We start from the raw sequence: 18761 nt of genomic DNA on the forward strand, positions 1-18761 counted from the left end.
TGCTCTTGACCTCAGACTGGGGCGACGGTTCATCTTCCAGCAGGACAATGGACCAGAGCACACCACCAAAATATCAATGGTGTGGCTTCACAACAACTCGGTGAATGCCCTTGAGTGGCCCAGCCAGAGTCCAGACATAAATCCTATTAAACATCTCTGGAGAGATCTGAAAATGGCTGTACACGGTCGCTTCCTATCCAACCTGATAGAGCTTGAGAGGTACTGCAAAGAGGAATGGGCAAAATTCCCAAAGACAGGTGTGCCAAGCTTGTGGCATCATATTCAAAAAGACTTGAGGCTGTAATTGCTGCTAAAGGTGCATCAACAAAGTATTGAGCAAAGGCTGTAAATACTTCTGGATATGTGATTTTTCAGGTTTTTTATTTTTAATAAATTTGCAACAATTTCAAAAAATGTTTTTTCACTGTCATTATGGGGTATTGTGAGTAGAATTTTGAGGAAATAAATTAATTTAATCCATTTTGGAATACGACTGTAACATAAAAAATTGTGTAAAAAGTGAAGCGCTATGAATACTTTCCGGATGCATTGTCACATTTATAACAAGGTTTATAACAAGTAAAGGATGAGTAAATGATGACAACTATCCTTTTAAGCCATATCCATTTAATTGTAATGAACTCCTGTTGTAGCAAGAAACATCATACTGTAAATGAACACCAATAGTTACAGTGCGCACAATGGCTTGTATTTTCATTGAGAATGGGAAACTTTTCATAGTCTTATCATGGGGATGTTAAATGGACACATGTAGTGAATATAATCGCACAGTAGTATCATGTATACATGTTTCCAAATCCAGAGGTGATTAGTGAGCTCCACATATTGTCAGCAGAATCTTCTGATAATCTCCTTTTGTTTCTTTCTGTAAATTCAAAAAGGGTTTCAGTAATTTAACACATTTACTTTTATTTACATTATGAGAATGAAAAGACTGAAATATTCAACAGGGGGGAAAATATAGGAAAGGCCTCAAAGGGGTGGTCCACAGTGTATTTTTAGGGCTTGGTTGTGTTATAAGATGCAAAGCAATGTGTGCTTCATTTGTAGAATATCATGTTATTTTTTCAGATATCTTACTTTGATATATACAGCTACTCGGCTAACATGAAAAGGACTGTCATATTTCGTAGTTCCTCTGAAAAGCCCGCCCTCAAAAGGCTCTGATTGGTCAGCTAACATAATATTGTGGGTGTTTACAGCGGTTTGACTGATAAATATGAATTTGTAGATAAATTGTTAGCGGTGCCAAACAGCATTTCCCGTTGTTTACATCTTGTTTACGTCCTCGCTACAACATACAGTTAACGCTAGAAACTGACCATGTAATTGATCGATTCAACCCAGGCTCATTCCGAAAACGTAGTCCCGAGGACGTTTCTGGAGACCGTGAAATACGTCCCGGGAGGTATGTATTTTTGCAGTTTTTGGTTTTCGCGAATCCGCAAAAGGCCGCTGTGTGCGCCTTTTTGGCTTCTCTGACGTCTCCCGCGAGTGCCGTTCGCGCTCGCGCTGTACTCGCGTGAACCCACCAGAGGTCGCTGTCGAATGAACGTCTGTCTGTCCGACTGGCTGAATGATTGACTGGGCGACCGGCCAATTGGCGGGATTGCAGCGGGAAAGCCCTCCACACGAAGGTAAGCGGTCAGCCGGCGAGCGCTAAAAGGAACAGCATTCGCTTAAAAACGAAATGCATAATTCGCTGTCTCCAGAAACATCCTCGGGACTACGTTTTCGGAATGAGGCTGGGTTGGATTGATTTCAACAAATGAAAATGCTTACAGGTTGTGGCTCACAATCCACAGCTTTGTCGGTTGGAAGAGTTTTTAGCCGAATCCAGCACTGAACTGAGAGAGACTCCTTTGTCAAATGCTAGCTATATTGCTAGCTATATATTTTTAAATAATTCTCTGGAACATAATTGAATTAAACTGTAAGCACTTCTCTCTTTGTGTTGTGTCCTTTGGAAGCCCAAATACAGAAACAGAACAAGCTCTGTGGAAATTGCAGCAATTGGACGGCATTTTAGCTTTCTCTGCTATAACATTACAGCACCTCTGGCCACGTGGGGTGTGTGCGTGTGGTGAACGCGTGTAACCGGAAGCCCTTGTGATCTCAATAGCCCGGATGTATTTTTTTGTAGTCCCCAAATTCATTCGCTGTAGGATTTGCTAAGCTAACACTTTGCATTGAGCTTATTACATTCAGAGAGTTTATGTTCACACGGCTACATTACACATCAACTAAAGTTTAAAATATGATATCGTAGTGAACCACCCCTTTAATTGTATTAAAGTGATTATATGAAGAAATGACATTCAAGAAAGGTAAAGTAAGTGGTCTTATTTTTTTTTTTATTGTTGACTTAAAGTTTTTGAACTGCTCACCTGAATGGCCGCCTGAAGGGTTTGGCCTTGCATAGTACTGTACTCCTGCATGATTTTCGCCAGGTCAATTTCTGAACGGCTCACGATGACTCTTATCAGGGTGTCATCGTCAGTTCCTAACCCCTAGAAGGCCATAGTGAAAATATAAATGTCTTAAATAAAAGCTGAACATAGTAAACATGCAGAGCTCACAGTATGTCATGGAATACGTTCAATGAATTCATTCACTTTACCTTCATAGCAAGATGGAGCCTCTCAGCAAAGTAGGCAGGTTTATTCCAGGCAGATTTCACTAAACATGATAAATAGGACTGTTGTGAGATTTTTTTTTTGATTGTAAGAAGCTGCTGTGTTCACAAAATGAAGGCAGGAATACTGCTTGATTTAGTTCCTATTGTATCTTTGTACCTATCTACGTGTGATAAACTTTTGCATGAAAATGCTGACTGTACCCACCCTATATCAGGAAAAACAAGCTTTCTCCCAATAGATATTTGCATTACTAAAGCATCAAACATGTCTAGAATCGCACATACACCCACAGACATTCATTCAACTGAAAACAAGCACTTGTTTCCTTACCAATGGTCAGCAGGCATTCTTCAAGGTGTCCATGCAGTTCACTCTCAAGAGCTTTGGCAAAACCCTTCTTGCTTAATTGGCCGTAATACTGGAAAGCTGAAGATACATTTAAAGACTTAGTGTCTTAAAACATAAAGTCAATTGCACTTGCTCACGTTAATTTGTGTATGGATATTTTCCTCCACTTACTTTTGACCAACTGAGCATCGCTCCTGGTTGTAAGAACATCAATCAGGACAGAGACAACAGTACCAATCCGATGCTCTCCAGCCTCGTATAGAGCCTGAGAAAACAATGCTTCAATGTCAGAAACAGTACAGAGTAAAGACATTTACAGGCTTATTAAAACATGCGAATTTGCCTTTATTTTAACAAATTGCTTTTTGCTGCCCCTATAAGTTAACACAATAGCAGTATGTGTTGTATTGTATATATTGCTTTTAGAAATGAAATGTCCAATTGGTGGAGCTAAAGGATTAATGCATTATCTTTGTAAACAATCTACCACCCACTCTGAACCCTGCCCTGAGAAAACATGAACTCAAGCAACGATGCTGTTTTACCAGATTTTTTATGGTGTTTTGTCAAACCATGCATCACAGAATTCATACCAAAGGCTCAGCATTCCAAGTACAACCCTGTACCAGATGAGTTACTGAGTACACTGGCTAAGTTAAAAAAGTGGTAGATGTGGAGACAGATATGTGACATGTACGTCTGCAAGATGTATTTAAAAAGTGTTTGGTCTGGAAAACAATGCCTGTTGTATTTTTGACATCCTAAAGACATATTCTAGGCCTGATCCACCATCTGTTGGAACTTGGATTAATGCCATGGCACAATGTATGGCCATGGAAAAAGTAACATATTTTATTAAAAACAAAATGGATGTATATGAAGAAATATGGAAGCCGTTTATTTACTACATTGACAACAATAATATCGGTCATTTATTACAAGAGGTCTAACTAAGTAGTGTTTTTTAATTTATTTTTTATGTGTGTTTTGTTTTGTTGGATAATGTGACTTATGTGTAAAATACAGCAATGTATACATGGTTTTTGGGTACCTAACAATATTTGTTTTGCAATAACATTGTCTCTTATAAGAGAATTCTGTGTAATTCTATAGGGGAGAAGAGAGTGATGTTCTTTTGTTGAGGTGGGAAATAACTGCAACGAAATGGAATTGTGTTTTCTTTTTGTTACCTGTCTTGCATAATCAAAAACAATAAATACATTGTTCAAATAAAGACATATTCTAAATGTCTATTTAATGTCCATACACTGTAAAACCCCAAAAGTTAAGGTAACTCAAACCATATGATGAAACCAATTGCAACAAACCATTTAAGTTCAAAAACTAATCCTACTGAGTACTGTAAACATTGAATAAACAAAGCAATTTTAGTAAAACCCGATAAATGAAGAGTACTCAAACCAACTGAGTAATGTAAAACCCAATAAGTTTAAGTCAACTCAAACCGTTTGAGGAAACCGATTGCTACAAACCATTTGAATTAAAAACTAATCTTTATGAGTACTGTGAACTTACTCCATTTCAGTTGAAGTAATGAGGTATTTAATTAACTCATTAACTTCAACACTGAGTTCAAAACTCTTTTCACATGAGTAGACTTAACTTTCAGTCAATTTTGAGTTGACTACACTCATTTCATTTAATAAACTTGACTGTTGGAGTTTACAGTGTACTGAAACATCTAATAATATAGATGAGCAAACACTCCAATAAATGTTTAGATGTTTCTTCAATGTTTGTGTGCTATTAGAGTGGGTAACAAATCATGCACACTTTTAAAAAAGTATTGATGTCTTCAGTATAGTGCCAGTAACAAAAATCAACAACAAAAACATACAGATCTATCAGGAATTACAGCAACTAACTATAGGAGTGCCTCAAGTTTCAGTGCTTGTCCCCCTTCCTTTCTGTATTTACAACCTCAGTGAAACCTGGAATCTGAATCTGCTAGATTCAACACTGAAAACAGCAACCCTGTGGTTATGTATGTAACACTGGATAAACGAGACAAACCTCATCCTTAACTGAACAACCACACAATCGTGAAGAGTCTCACTTTACATAATCAGAGCCTCCCTTCATCATAATGCTGTCGTGATCAATGTTAAAATCAGGAACTCAACACTTTCAGTTCGCAAATTTTAAGTCTCACTAAATTTCACTTTAAACATGAACATGTGCCAGTTTCAGATAAAGTTACACTTTAACCCAAGGTTTGGCTTTGTTCAAGCTGACAACAGGAATGAAAACTTCAGTTGCATTGATCACAGAATGAACCATTTATTTGTGTATTGTTCTTCCACTGGGAAGTGTGAAAGGCTGCTGACCACAAATTAATGTATTTTTTAAGTACAGGGAAAGGCAACCCCAAAGATGAACCTAATTAGCATTTGCTCTTTCCCAATCAAGTGAATGATTAGCCTCACCAAACTGGTTTTTGTCATGTGCCTCAGACACAAAGGCACATAATCATGAAACACTAAAACCAGCAGGCACAGAACGTCATAAGTGGTTAATATTAGGTTAGTTTTAAGCTGCGGTCACACCGGGCTTTGTGTGTGCGAAATTCTGTTGTACGGCGCTGCGAAAAAGGGCGGGATTAAACAAGATGATTAGACATTAAAAAAAGCGAGTGATTGCTCCATGTTTTAAATTTCTGTCCAGAGAGGTCCTGTTTTGATCCTCGATTGGTCTCACGCAGTCAGGTGATGCGATTTCGCAGGTCAGAGTTCACCAAGCTTGAACTTTGCACCGCAGTGACATGCGAAACTTGACGCATGACCTTGCGTTTCTGGTCTGACGCATTCGCATGGGAAAAGCCCAGTGTGACCGCAGCTTTAGGTCGTGATGTCAGGTGACTAAAATTTTATGTCTAGTCAACGTCTAAGGACAACGTTATTTTGACATCTGATAAGGATGTCAAATGACATTGATATTTTGTTGATTTTAGGTTATGTTGAAAAGTGAACAAAATCCAACATCAAGCCGTAACATCATTAGACGTTAATAATTGGTATTTTAGGTTGGACATTGGACAGTGACGTCAGCCTGATGTTTGGTTCTGACGTCAACCCGATTTTCATTTCCAAACCAAATGCAATGTCCTACGATGTTGAGGTAAAACATCAATCTGACATCATGTTGACGTCCTGTGCCTATTGGGAATATTCCATTACATGAACTGGAAACAAAATGGAGCAAACCTACTCCGTAGTGTGTATGAGTGTTTCCAAACTGTGAGGGTTTTAATCTCTCTGCTGGGTTGCAACTGGAAGAGTATCCGCCAGTAAAACATATCCCAGAGTAAGAAAGAGTAATTGGTAGTTCATTCTGCTGTGGCAACCCCTGATAGAGAAGGAGTTATGCTAAAATGAATACGTGTTTAAGATACTCCAACATATGCAAGCTTGTTTATTACTTTTACCAGCATGAACCATGCCACACTTTGAGCTAGACATTATTGTAGGGATGAAAGAGATGGTAAGAGAATAGTGGAATGAAGGGGAAGGGAAGTTAGAGGATAAACAGTGAACAGGTTGGTAGGCTGATCGGGCATCCTACGATGATACTCAGAGACTCAGAGTGGGGGTACCATCTCTGTAATATTTTTGTAGAATGATTGAACCCCCTCGATTCAACCCAGGAGTGAAGAGAGGGTTATAGGATTGTGAATGGAAAGCGAGAAAATAGAAGGAGGGGGGGTGGTTTCGAGAAAATGAGAAGAACAGTGCTAGGCTGGTCTGCCTTAAGTAAGTTTTAGGAAGTAGGGGATTGGTTAAGGAGACAAAGTGACGCATAGTTCCGCTGCCGAACCTTTGTTAACAAGTTAACTCCATTTGTGTATATGAATGCTTAGGTAGTTCAACATTGCACAGGGATGTATGGCAGTGTTTTCCTGAAGGCACACCAACAGTACACATTTTCAATCTCTCCGTAACCAAACACACCTGAATCAAGTCATCGGAACAAGAAGAGACTCTCAAACCTGAATTGGTCAGATAGGGAGACATCCAAAATATGTACTGTTGGTGTGCCTCTACAGGGTTGGGAAGCACTGATGTATGGTCATTATGTTTTCAGCATAATGTCTAGGTTAATCTAAAACTGGTTCAGAAAACTAATTATGCACAGAAAGTTATTTAAGACTCAGTTCTAACTGTTGTTGTTTTTTAGTGTTGCATTTTGAAATGTCTGCAAATATAAAACAAATAGGCCTGCAAGTGAACTTGGAAAGTTTTGAACAGGAACTAGAGCAACCACCAAATGTGAATGCCTCCCTCAAGAACTTCAGTAACTTCTCTTCAAAAGATCTGTTTCTGCACATTCCAGATCATCCAGATTACTCAAAGCTTCACCTATAGAGATCTACATCAGCGTGTCCCAGACAGTTCCGATTTGCTCTGCTTAAAGCTTCAGGACATTCACCTTCAATGAACCAGAAAAATGTGCCAGAAAGATTCATCTCTTTTCTATCACTGCACCATCGAAGCAGAAGCGTAAATATACCACCAATCCTATGACCATGGCATAGTGTATTCCTGTATATGACATTGTCATTTTTATTAGAGCTCTGTAACTGATCTCAATTAACAACAAAACTTCCTCAGTTATTAGTTATTTTAGGATAAGGTGTACCACTGACTTTAAGTAACGTGAGATCAAAATCTTATTATTATGAATACCAATATTGATAATGAGACCAAATTATCACTCATTATTTGGTGGGATGCGTGTGATGAATCAGAATATCACTACATTGCTCTAGTTCCAATGTTTTCAAGACTACTGCAATTAGACTACAAGACTACTTCCCACTACAATTATGCGTCTGATCATCAACCATACAAAAATACCAGTTAAAATAGTCTTCTTAACGCCTTAGCATTCCTGTAACTAGGCATTCACGCTAACAGGTTCAGCTTGCTCTGCTGGCTACCAGCTCACAATGCTTTGATGCTATCTTTGTCCAAACCTAAAAAAACTCCTGGTCCCTGAACGGCAACTGTCCTGCTTATTTTGGCTCCTACGTTTAAGCTCAAGACATACCAATCCAACATCAAAGAACTAGCAGTGGCTCTCATGTTTTTGTCTCATGTGGGCTGTCAGGTATTTTTAAAGTCATTGAAACTATGTTATTTCAGCCTGATCTCATGAGGAAACACACCTATTTTATTTATTGGCAGAAAAGTGGCTAATTCACACAATTTCATTCATTGAAAAACACAACAAGGCCCCCAAACACAACTGTTATTTGGGGATGAGCAAATCATACTAAAATGTACAAATGCTATCATACAAATTCATATGAAGTAGCCACTGAATCAAAAAACTTGGGGGGCGACTATGGGGTTCGAGTCCAGCGAAGAACAGTTCCAGAAAGCAGGTAAGGCAAAAGCCAAAAATTAAAAATAAACAAGTGAATAATTTGCTTTTGAAAACACTGTTGGTTGGGTTTAGGGAAGGAGGACATTGGGTCAGTCGATCAGTCAGTTGACAGCGGCGTCTGGTGAATTTAGGCGAGAAGAGCAGAAATTTGAGATCTCAAAAAGCATACACAGCGGCCTCTGGTGGATTCGCAAAAACTGCAAAAAACGTAGCTCCTGGGATGTATTGGTGCTCTCCAGAAATGTAGATAGTATTCAGAATGAGCCCAGGTTGGAACAAAAGGTAATGAGGAACGAGTGATGGCAGGGTTCCCTGGAAGTTTTGAAATATGACAGAATTTTGACATTGAAAGTCATGGTATTTTAATATTCTGTCATGGAATAACCGGTATTTTAGTTTCCATTTAATCATTCATTTTCTTTTCAGCTTAGTGCCTTTATTAATCTGGGGTCCTCACAGTGGAATGAACCGCCAACTTATCCAGCATATGTTTTATGCAGTGGATCCCCTTCCAGCCATAACACACACACACACATTCATACACTAGTCATTTTTAATATCTCTGGAGCACCCAGAGGAAACCCAAGCCAACACGGGGACAACGTGCAAACTCCACACAGATATGCCAACTGACCCAGCCGGCGCTCAAACCAGCGCCCTTCTTGCTGTGAGGCGATCGTGCTATCCAGTCATTAAGGTCTTCATTTTATTCCTGCTCATTAACTGGAAATCATTTAAATCAGTCAAATTTGTGAAACACCTATTAATCTCATTTATTCATTCATTTTCTTTTCGGCTTAGTCCCTTTATTAATCCGGGGTCGCCACAACGGAATGAACCGCCAACTTATCCAACACATGTTTTACGCAGCGGATGCCCTTCCAGCTACAACCCATCTCTGGGAAACATCCATACACACTCACTCACACACATACACTATGGACAAATTAGCCTACCCAATTCACCTGTACCGCATGTCTTTGGACTGTGGGGGAAACTGGAGCACCAGGAGGAAACCCACACGAACGCAGGGAGAACATGCAAACTCCACACAGAAACGCCAACTGACCCTGCTGATGCTCGAACCAGCGACCTTCTTGCTGTGAGGCGACAACACTACCTACTGCGCCACTGCATCGCCCTTACTATTGATCTATCAGATATAATAATAAAGGAAGCACTTCACAGCCACACAAACAGTACGTATCTCAGATTTTTCTTATAATAATTATACAATTATCCGTTATTTTTCTTATAGTGGCTATTATATTCGAATTCTACTCCATATTAATATTATGCACAGTACAACAGTGGCCTGTTTTTCCATTCACTTTTTCAGTGAAAGTCAGGGAATTAAATATTTGGCTTGGAGTGGGAACCCTGTGAGGGTGATGAATTACTACAAAACAAATGAAAGTAGCTTTGGAGACAATAAAGGCAGCAAAAGGAACAAAAAGCAAGCAGGAAATAAACAGGCTGAGAAACAGGGAATGCACTTCAACATAAAAGTTCTAAATATGGAGAGAGATTAGACTCAATAATAATTCACGCAAAAGACACAATGTACACATGCGTAGCCAAATTCACGTACGTAAAATATTTATTTATACTTACAAAAACAATTCACATGCACAAAATAAAAATATATTTTCATAAAATACGTTTCACAAATGCAAAACACCATTTGCAAATATATAAGAGTGTACAAAAAGTTTTGATTGTTTAAAATTCACGAGTTCATCCTGAATGAGAATGTGCAAATCCTCTCTCACGTACGACTCACCCTGAATACAAGTGTGTGCATTTTTGAGACTTTCCTGTCAGCACACACCTCCCACGTGAGTCACTCGTGCCCTGTAGCCAATAAGATGCGAGTTTACTGTTCAACCAATCACAACTCCCTGAGAACGCGGGAATGACCGAAGCGCTTCACTGTGCGCACCATTTGCGCAGTCTGACTTAATTAACGGAGATGATCCTCTAAGAAGAAGAATACTCCTCTATTTAGCATGGCAGGTGAAGAGCGGGATGCGCGGGTAAGTGGTTACTTGATTTCTATAGTGGTTTATGTATGCAAAGATTAAGTATCAAACGTTTGTTAAAGCAATGGCTGCTGTTGTTTATAATGTAAACTTTATAACGTAAATTAAGTCCGTTATTAAGGATCATCTCCGTTAATTAAGTCAGACTGCGCAAATGGTGCGCACAGTGAAGCGCTTCGGTCATTCCCGCGTTCTCAGTGAGTTGTGATTGGTTGAACAGTAAACTCGCATCTTATTGGCTACAGGGCACGAGTGACACACGTGGGAGGTGTGTGCTGACAGGAAAGTCTCAAAAATGCACACACTTGTATTCAGGGTGAGTCGTACATGAGAGAGGATTTGCACATTCTCATTCAGGATGAACTCGTGAATTTTAAACATTCAAAACTTTTTGTACACTCATATATATTTGCAAATGGTGTTTTGGATTTGTGAAACGTATTTTATGAAAATGTATTTTTATTTTGTGCATGTGAATTGTTTTTGTAAGTATAAATAAATATTTTACGTACGTGAATTTGGCTACGCATGTGTATATCGTGTCTTTTGCGTGAATTATTATTGAGTCTAATCTCTCTCCATAGTTCTATACACAAAACAGAGGAAACAAGACAGCAATGGGCTATATGCAAAGCTAATGTTTTTCAGCCAATGATAGATGTCCGATGAAAGGATTATTTTTAATTTCATAAGATTCTTTTAACAGCATCGATGTTGTAATGTAATTACAATACAATCAGTTAAATAGACTTAAGCATTCCTTTAGTTGTTCAAGCCTAAAATGAAGCGAAGTAAGAAGCAGCAGTCTAGCGCTGAAACTCCATTGAAAATACTGGGGTTAAATAAATAGCCATATTTTAAAGACGTGGCACAGAAAAATGGACTTTAATGCAGTGCTTATTGTCTAGTCTAAGTCTCACTTTATATCCTATATCAATCAGGCAGTGACAATCACTGATTTTTAAAGAAATCAGATCTTAAATGTGGTGATTTTGTAACGGTATACAGTTGACCGGAAGCAGTTTAGGGTGGCTGACTAAAAATTTAAAGTCTGTGTGCATATACCCCATGGCAGTAGTAACTGAATTATAGTAAACACTATAGTATTAGAAGAATTTGCCACAGTACCTTGGCATCAGTGTGCGCAAGTGCATCATCGATGTTGTAGCCTTCAGGTCTGGTGGCCTAACGTTGAGATACATAATCAGTACATCATGTATTTAGCTTGCTTATCTAATAATGTAAACACTGTGTCACTTTTTACCTGGCAAAGGGCAAGCAGGGTAGTTTCAAGTTTTCCACTAACTTCACTTTTGATATTTTCCTCCAACAGCTCCCCATAGGCTGTACAACATAACGAGGTTAGCAGCCAGCTTTCAGGAAGTACATTCATATAGATCTGTTTTGTTACCTTCTCTGAAAGAATTTTTCATTGCTTTGATCTCATTGTTTGTTCTGGTCCCCAGAATTTCACTTAACACGGCCTCATTTGTCCCAAGACCCTGTTCATCAATTACACATATTGTTAAATAAAGCATTGGATGGCATTGAGCAGACTGTTGCTAATGCTAACATATGGACAGCTAAAATCTCACAGTAGTAGCAATCAAATTTTTGCAGTTTTGATTGATTGTTAAGCAATAAAAGATTCTAGCAGGACCTTCATGGCTTTTTTCATCTCAAAAGCATCATATTCAGAGGGTGTCATCAGCAAGGCCAGAGCCACTTCCTCAAGATGTGATTTAAGAGCCTTTTTCAGTGCATCTGCCAGAGGCTAAATCCCCAACAAAATATAAAAGGTTACTCACATCAGCACACTATTTGTAAAACACAATTTTTAAAGGTACACATCAAAGTTAGTCCTAATAGCTCTAAATGAGTTCTCCACATTGATTTTGAATGTTTAATTGTGTCATAAACAATCTACACCACGACATATTTATTTGTTAGACTAAAACCTTTCCACCATCAGATATTTATCAATGATAAGCATAACCTTAACGTTCAGAATTTAGGTTTTTATGTAATAAAACAGAACTATGCATGCGAACCTGTGAAAAGCACCACAGAAGTTTGGTGAAAGCGCCCCCTGCTGTTAATAGTTAGTATGAATCTGCTTATGAACTATTTTACATTTCCTGAGATTATATTTAAGGTCTATATTGGCTCGGTCTATTGTGTCTCCTTTTTATTAATCTTAAGAAATTTGCAGAAACATGTAAGTCAGGGTTTATATTTTACTGACAAAGAGCAGAACTAAAGAAAAATTCATTTGACACATCTCATTTACATGCAAGGCTATCTTTACACAAGTAAACAAGGCGAACATGTTGGAAGATAAGAATATTTAGAATATGTTCTACCTTTCCTGTGCTCTGCTGATAAGCCGCTTTGATCTGCTGTCTTTGTGCATTGCTTCTCTTTGCAAGCACCTCTATTATAGCGGCTTCGTCCACACCTTTATGGGAGAAAAACAACAAAGAAATGGCAGATGTATCAAAGTTTCTAGAAGAATTAAACATGAAAATATATGCAAATGACATTTTTGACATATAAGTTTATTTTTGCATATTACGTTTCTAAAATATTTGTCATTGATAAAACATATAGTTCGAGAAATTGAAAAAATGGGAATTTTCACAGTATGTCTGATAATATTTTTTCTTCTGGAGAAAGTCTTATTTGTTTTGAACAAGAGTTCATGAGTGAATAGCTGCTACCTTAATTACTTGTTAGTACATGATTGTTTGTTAATGTAATAATTAACATTTAAGTTAAATGTAACCAACATGAACCAGCTGTATAATTATGTCATGAGTTTACTTAAGAGGGGCTCATCACCACTAACTCATCCTTGACTCATCCTGAACTCCTGTGTTTAAACTATTCATGTTGATGTTGACTGATCACTTTTCTATTGTTAGTGTAAACACACTAGATGGAGGTGCATAAGGAGTTCATGAGTAGATGAATAGATTAATGGTGATGTTTCCCTCCAAGTAAAGTTATGATATAATTATATATTAACATATCATGAGTTCTTGCTGGTTAAATTAAGCTTAAACTAATGTGGTAATTAATACATTAATTAACAAACAATCGTACTAACCTGTTATTTATACATGAACGCATGTAACTCATGTCGTAAAGTTAGTTTATGATTAGCGAATACTTTAACTCATCAATAATTCATAAGAAAGTAATGTTTAGTTTACATATTGGCACATCATTTTTCATGTACTGTTATTGTTAAGTGTTACTGTGATTTGCGCATATTACCATATATAAGATTTCCTTTCTGAGCGAAGGTCTGGGGGTTTGAAATAACACGAGGGTGTGAAATTAATAACTGAATTAGTATTTTGGGGTGAACTACTTTAATTCATAGTCAAATGCTACATAATATTTTACATGACAATACTTTAGTTTAACAGACCTCATTTTGCCCGTCATAATGCATGTAATACTTAAACATTTTCACCATTATTTGCTCATTTGTGATCATAAACCCATCATAAGTGTCAGTTTATGGAAACTGAGATTTATATATTGCACAAAAACTGAATAAATAAGTTTTTGTTGATATGTTGATTAGGATAGAGTAATAATAGGCCACGTCGAGATACAACCCTACTGAAAAAAACAGCTTAAACCAGCCTAGGCTGGTTGGCTGGTTTTAGCTGGTTGACCGGCCTGGTTTTAGAGGGGTTTTGGCCATTTCCAGGCTGGTTTCCAACCATTTTCCATCACGCTGGGGGATGACCAGCTAAAACCAGCTTGACCAGCCTAGCCAGGCTGGGAGCCCAGGCAAAACCAGCTATGTCCAGCTTAAACCAGCCTGGAAATGGCCAAAACCCCTCTAAAACCAGGCTGGTCAACCAGCTAAAAGCCTAGGCTGGTTTAAGCTGGATTTTCAGCAGGGAAAAAAGTGAAAAACTGGAATCTGGCATTTTAAAAAAATCTAAATACAGAGAAAATTACCTTAAATAGTATTCTCTGCAATGCGTATTACTAATCAAAAGAGACGTTTGGAGAGAATTACGGAAAAAATGTCTTCATGGAACAGAATCTTAACTTATCTAATGACTTTCATTGTAAAATAACAATTTATATTTCCCAGCAGGGCGTTGGGTCGTGGCTGAAAGAGTATCAGCTGCATAAAACATCAGAGTAGTTGGCGGTTCATTCTGCTGAGGCATCCCCTGATAAATCCAATAGTATCTGGATGCAGCCTTTCTGATTCATGCTGAGATTGCTTCACTCAGCGTTGCAATTTCAGACGCACTCAAATGGAGCGTGTGACGTCTCTGTGAGGGGTAGGGTGGGGTTAGGTGAGCCCATTAAAAAGCATTGGATGCAACTCAGATTGCACTGCAACAGGTCTGCATCCAAACCTCTCTCGATAAGGCAGGGACAGCCAAAGGAAAATGAATAAATGAATGAATGAATGAATGAATGAATGAATGAATGAATGAATGAATGAAAATCTATTATTTTGACTCATACAGGGTAGTTTTTTGCAAAAAAAATACCCAGTGCAACATAGTTTTGTGATCCAGGGTCACATTTGTCCCAGTGCTAACGAACAGAAATACTTTCTAAGAAAGGTTTCCAGGTACTGCAAGGGTGTGTCCTCCACACCTTTACTTAAAAGAAAAAAACGCTTGAATAAACCTACACGAAATATCACAAGCTGTCAAAATAATGTTCTGAAAACGTGATTTGACATACATAACATACATAAACATAAGGTAACACAATTCTTAATTCAAAATATGGGAAAAAACACCCATCAACAAAAAAATTATATTATAAACAAATCCTTCACATCTCCATGCAGTTTTTACTGTCTTATATATTTACCTTTAGTCTCGATGGCTTTCTTCAGAGCTGCAGCATCATTCTGGGCATTAAAGACTTGTGAATAATAGACGGTTCCTGCCTCTGTACTAGGGGCTTGAGAACTCTATGATGAAAAATATATATATTATAACCACTGAATGTCTGACCATAGACACAGAGGTGTACCTTAATGTGCTTGCATGCATGTACATGAATACACATGTTCTGTGCTTACCTTGGCACTTTCATCTTGACTAATTTTATGGAAAAAGCTATTAAAGAAAGCCATCCTTTAAAGAAATCTAAAAGGGAAAAAGGGAAAACGTTGCATATGTGAGCAGTTATTTATCTCTTGATACTGTAAATAATTGGTTTAAAGTTAAAGAGGTTTAAGATAAGCTTCTGATAAAATGCATTGTTTAGTAATATCTCACCTGTTCCACTGTAAAGACTGGGAGAGCTGTCCTGAAATGGATGTTTTCAAGAACATAAGCTGGCTTTTTATTCTCCACGCTCAGCTTTTGGGATGGGTGGAGGGGTTAGACCAGTTTGTTCTGGTTGTACCTGTTTTCAGTCGTTGAAATGTTGGATCCCACAGATTTACAGTATGTAAGATAAACTCTTCAATGCTGATTCTGTGGGACACTATTTCTTCTTGAGTTAATTTTATCTTCTATTTCATTCATTCATAATTATAGACAAATCAGTGAAATAATAATAATAATAGCTGGATATTCTTCAAATGTTTGTGTTAAAAAAAAACTTATTAATTTAATTTAATACATTTTTACTTAAAAGTTAAATATTAAATATAACATAAGGGTAAATTAATCTAAAAACTGTCATACTTATTTTAACTTTAATTCCTCACAATGTTTAATAATAATAATAATAATAACTGGTTATTCTTCAAATGCTTGTGTTTTGAAAATGCATAATTAAATTAAATTAAATTAATCTAATTATAAAATAGGGGTAACTTCATCAAAAAAAATTGTCATACTCATTTTAATTTAAATCGTTCAAAAATGTTTATAATAATAATAATAATAATAATAATAATAATAATAATAATAATAATAATGAACTGGATATTCTTCAAATGCTTGTGTTAAAAAACGTATTATTTTAATTTAATAAATTTTACTTAAAATTTAAATATTACATATGACATAACGTAAGAGTAAATCAATCTACAAACTTTGTCATACTCATTTTAATTTTAATCCTTCAAATAATAATAATAAATAATAATAATAAGCGAAACGTCGCGACGCAGTGGCGCAGTAGGTAGTGCAGTCGCCTCACAGCAAGAAGGTCGCTGTTTTGAGTCTCGGCTGGGTCAGTTGGCATTACTGTGTGGAGTTTGCATGTTCTCCACTGCATTCGCGGGGGTTTCCTCTGGGTGCTCCGGTTTCCCCCACAGTCCAAAGACATGTGGTACAGGTGAATCGGGTGGGCTAAATTGTCCGTAGTGTATATGAGTGTGAATGAGTGTGTATGGGTGTTTCCCAGTGATGGGTCGCGGCTGGAAGGGCATTCGCTGCGTAAAACATGTGCTGGATAAATTGGTGGTTCACACTGCTGTGGTGACCCCAGATTAATAAAGGGACTAAGCCGAAAATAAAATAAATGAATGAATAAACAAAATCTATAAATTTTATTAAATTAAAATTAAAATTTAATTTAGTTTAATTTAATATATCTTTCTGGGCAAGCTAAATAATCCCAAATTCTTTCATACTGCAGATGTTGACTCAAAGCTGGGCTCAATCTGAGGTCAAGCCCTTAGTATTAAAAATAATTTAACTCCAAGCTATAAGCCAAAATCCATCAAGTGACAGAACAAATAGCCAAAATTCAAAATCGATGAACAGTAGTTTGATGTAGTAAAGTTGTATGAGTTTTGTTGTGTAAGTATAAGCTGTGTGTGAGTTTAAAGTGTGTATGATACTTTCAAACAAAAGAAAATGCAGAAAGGTTCGAAACCAGTTAGACTGCTTCTTTCGTGGAACTGGGAACTTCATCTTTGAGATGACAGTCTTCATAATGACACTAAAATATGCAAATGATTGACGCTTCTCACAGCTTTGATTTATTCTAAAACACTGAACTCAGAACAGCCAACAAATGCATTGTAACAATTACACAATATGAAAATGTGTAGGAATATATTTATACACTGTGACATGCCGCAGACACAAATATACAATTTAGACACTTAAGATACAATTAAAAATACATAAATCACTGCATGCCTTCGACAACTATTCATTATCATATAATAGCTTTTTATTATTATTATTATTTTTTAGGAGTTTTTAACTTTTTTATCGGGATAGGAAGGAAGAGGACAGACAGGAAATCATTGGGAGCAGAGAGAGGGGTCGCCGTTAGCACCATGGTGCTATATATCAGCACATTTAACCACTAGGCTATTGGCCTAGTCATGTAATATATAGTGAAATAACAGAAAATGCACTGGCAGTTTATTACAAGGTTTTTTGTAGTGTAACATAGGTACAGAATTCTCTAGCAACCACCTAGCAACACCTTAGCAACCACCTAGCAACGCCTTGGCAACCATTCAGAACACCCTAGCAACCACCTAGCAACACCTTAATAACCGCCTAGCAACACTTAGCAACCACCTAGCAACGCCTTAGCAATCACCTTGAACACCTAGGCAACCACCTAGCAACGCCTTAGCAACCACTTAACAACACCTTAACAACACCTTAACAACAACCTAGCATCACCTTAGTAACTACCTAGAACGCCCTAGCAACCTCCTATCAATGCCCTAGCAACCACCTAGAGCACCCTAGCAAAGCCTTAGCAACCACTTAGAATGCCCTAGCAACTGACTAGCAATGTCGTAGCAACCACCTAGAACACCCTTGCAACTGCCTAGCAACCAATCAGAACCCCTTAGCAACCACATAGAACAACCTAGCAACTGCCTTGCAAGGCCTTAGCAACCACTCAGAACACCCTGGCAACACCATAGCAAGAAACATGTCAATCCATACTGTAAACATGCTAACATATGTTGTTATCTCTCTACGCCAACTGTTTTAAACTTCTTAAAAACTACTTCTTAATAATTATTCATTCATTCATTTTCTTTTAGTCCCTTTATTAATCTGGGGTCGCCACAGCAGAATGAATCGCCAACTTATCCAGCATATGTTTTATGCAGCGGATGCCCTTCCAACTGCAACCCATCACTGGGGAACACCCATACACTCTCATCCATACTCATACACTACGACAATTTAACATACCCAATTCACCTGTACCACATCTGTTTGGACTGTGGGGGAAACCGGAGCACCCGGAGGACCCCACGCCAACGTGGGGAGAACATGCAAACTCCACACAGAAATGACAACTGACCAAGCTGAGGCTCGAACAAGCGACCTTCTTGATGTGAGGCAAAAGTGCTACCCACTGTGCCACC

The 18761-nt window shown here is 37.7% G+C and overlaps 1 protein-coding gene across 1 annotated transcript; it reads right to left on the minus strand.

The window, feature by feature from the left end:
• Window positions 1-610: 610 nt before the first annotated feature.
• anxa1b (annexin A1b) lies at window positions 611-15817 on the minus strand. Its single transcript, XM_056458720.1, has 13 exons — window positions 15733-15817; window positions 15534-15600; window positions 15320-15422; window positions 12820-12914; window positions 12117-12230; window positions 11868-11958; window positions 11721-11800; window positions 11585-11641; window positions 3180-3273; window positions 2991-3086; window positions 2642-2700; window positions 2409-2531; window positions 611-886 (listed from the first exon to the last, which is right to left on the minus strand). The coding sequence occupies exons 2-13, from the start codon at window positions 15585-15587 to the stop codon at window positions 830-832; spliced, it is 1023 nt and encodes a 340-aa protein (XP_056314695.1). The 5' UTR covers window positions 15588-15600; window positions 15733-15817; the 3' UTR covers window positions 611-829.
• Between the last annotated feature and the right edge of the window lie 2944 nt (window positions 15818-18761).

The sequence above is a fragment of the Danio aesculapii genome, chromosome 5, assembly GCF_903798145.1.
Source record: "Danio aesculapii chromosome 5, fDanAes4.1, whole genome shotgun sequence".
Lineage (NCBI taxonomy): Eukaryota > Metazoa > Chordata > Actinopteri > Cypriniformes > Danionidae > Danio > Danio aesculapii.

Bases quoted from the DNA above. Each gene is read 5' to 3' on its own strand.
- anxa1b (XM_056458720.1), bottom strand. From the start codon at position 15,587: ATGGCTTTCTTTAATAGCTTTTTCCATAAAATTAGTCAAGATGAAAGT. The intron at 11,801-11,867 runs GTAACAAAACAG...TATGTTGTACAG, and splicing joins GAAAAATTCTTTCAGAGAAG to CCTATGGGGAGCTGTTGGAG. The intron at 2,532-2,641 runs GTAAAGTGAATG...ATGGCCTTCTAG, and splicing joins GGCTCCATCTTGCTATGAAG to GGGTTAGGAACTGACGATGA.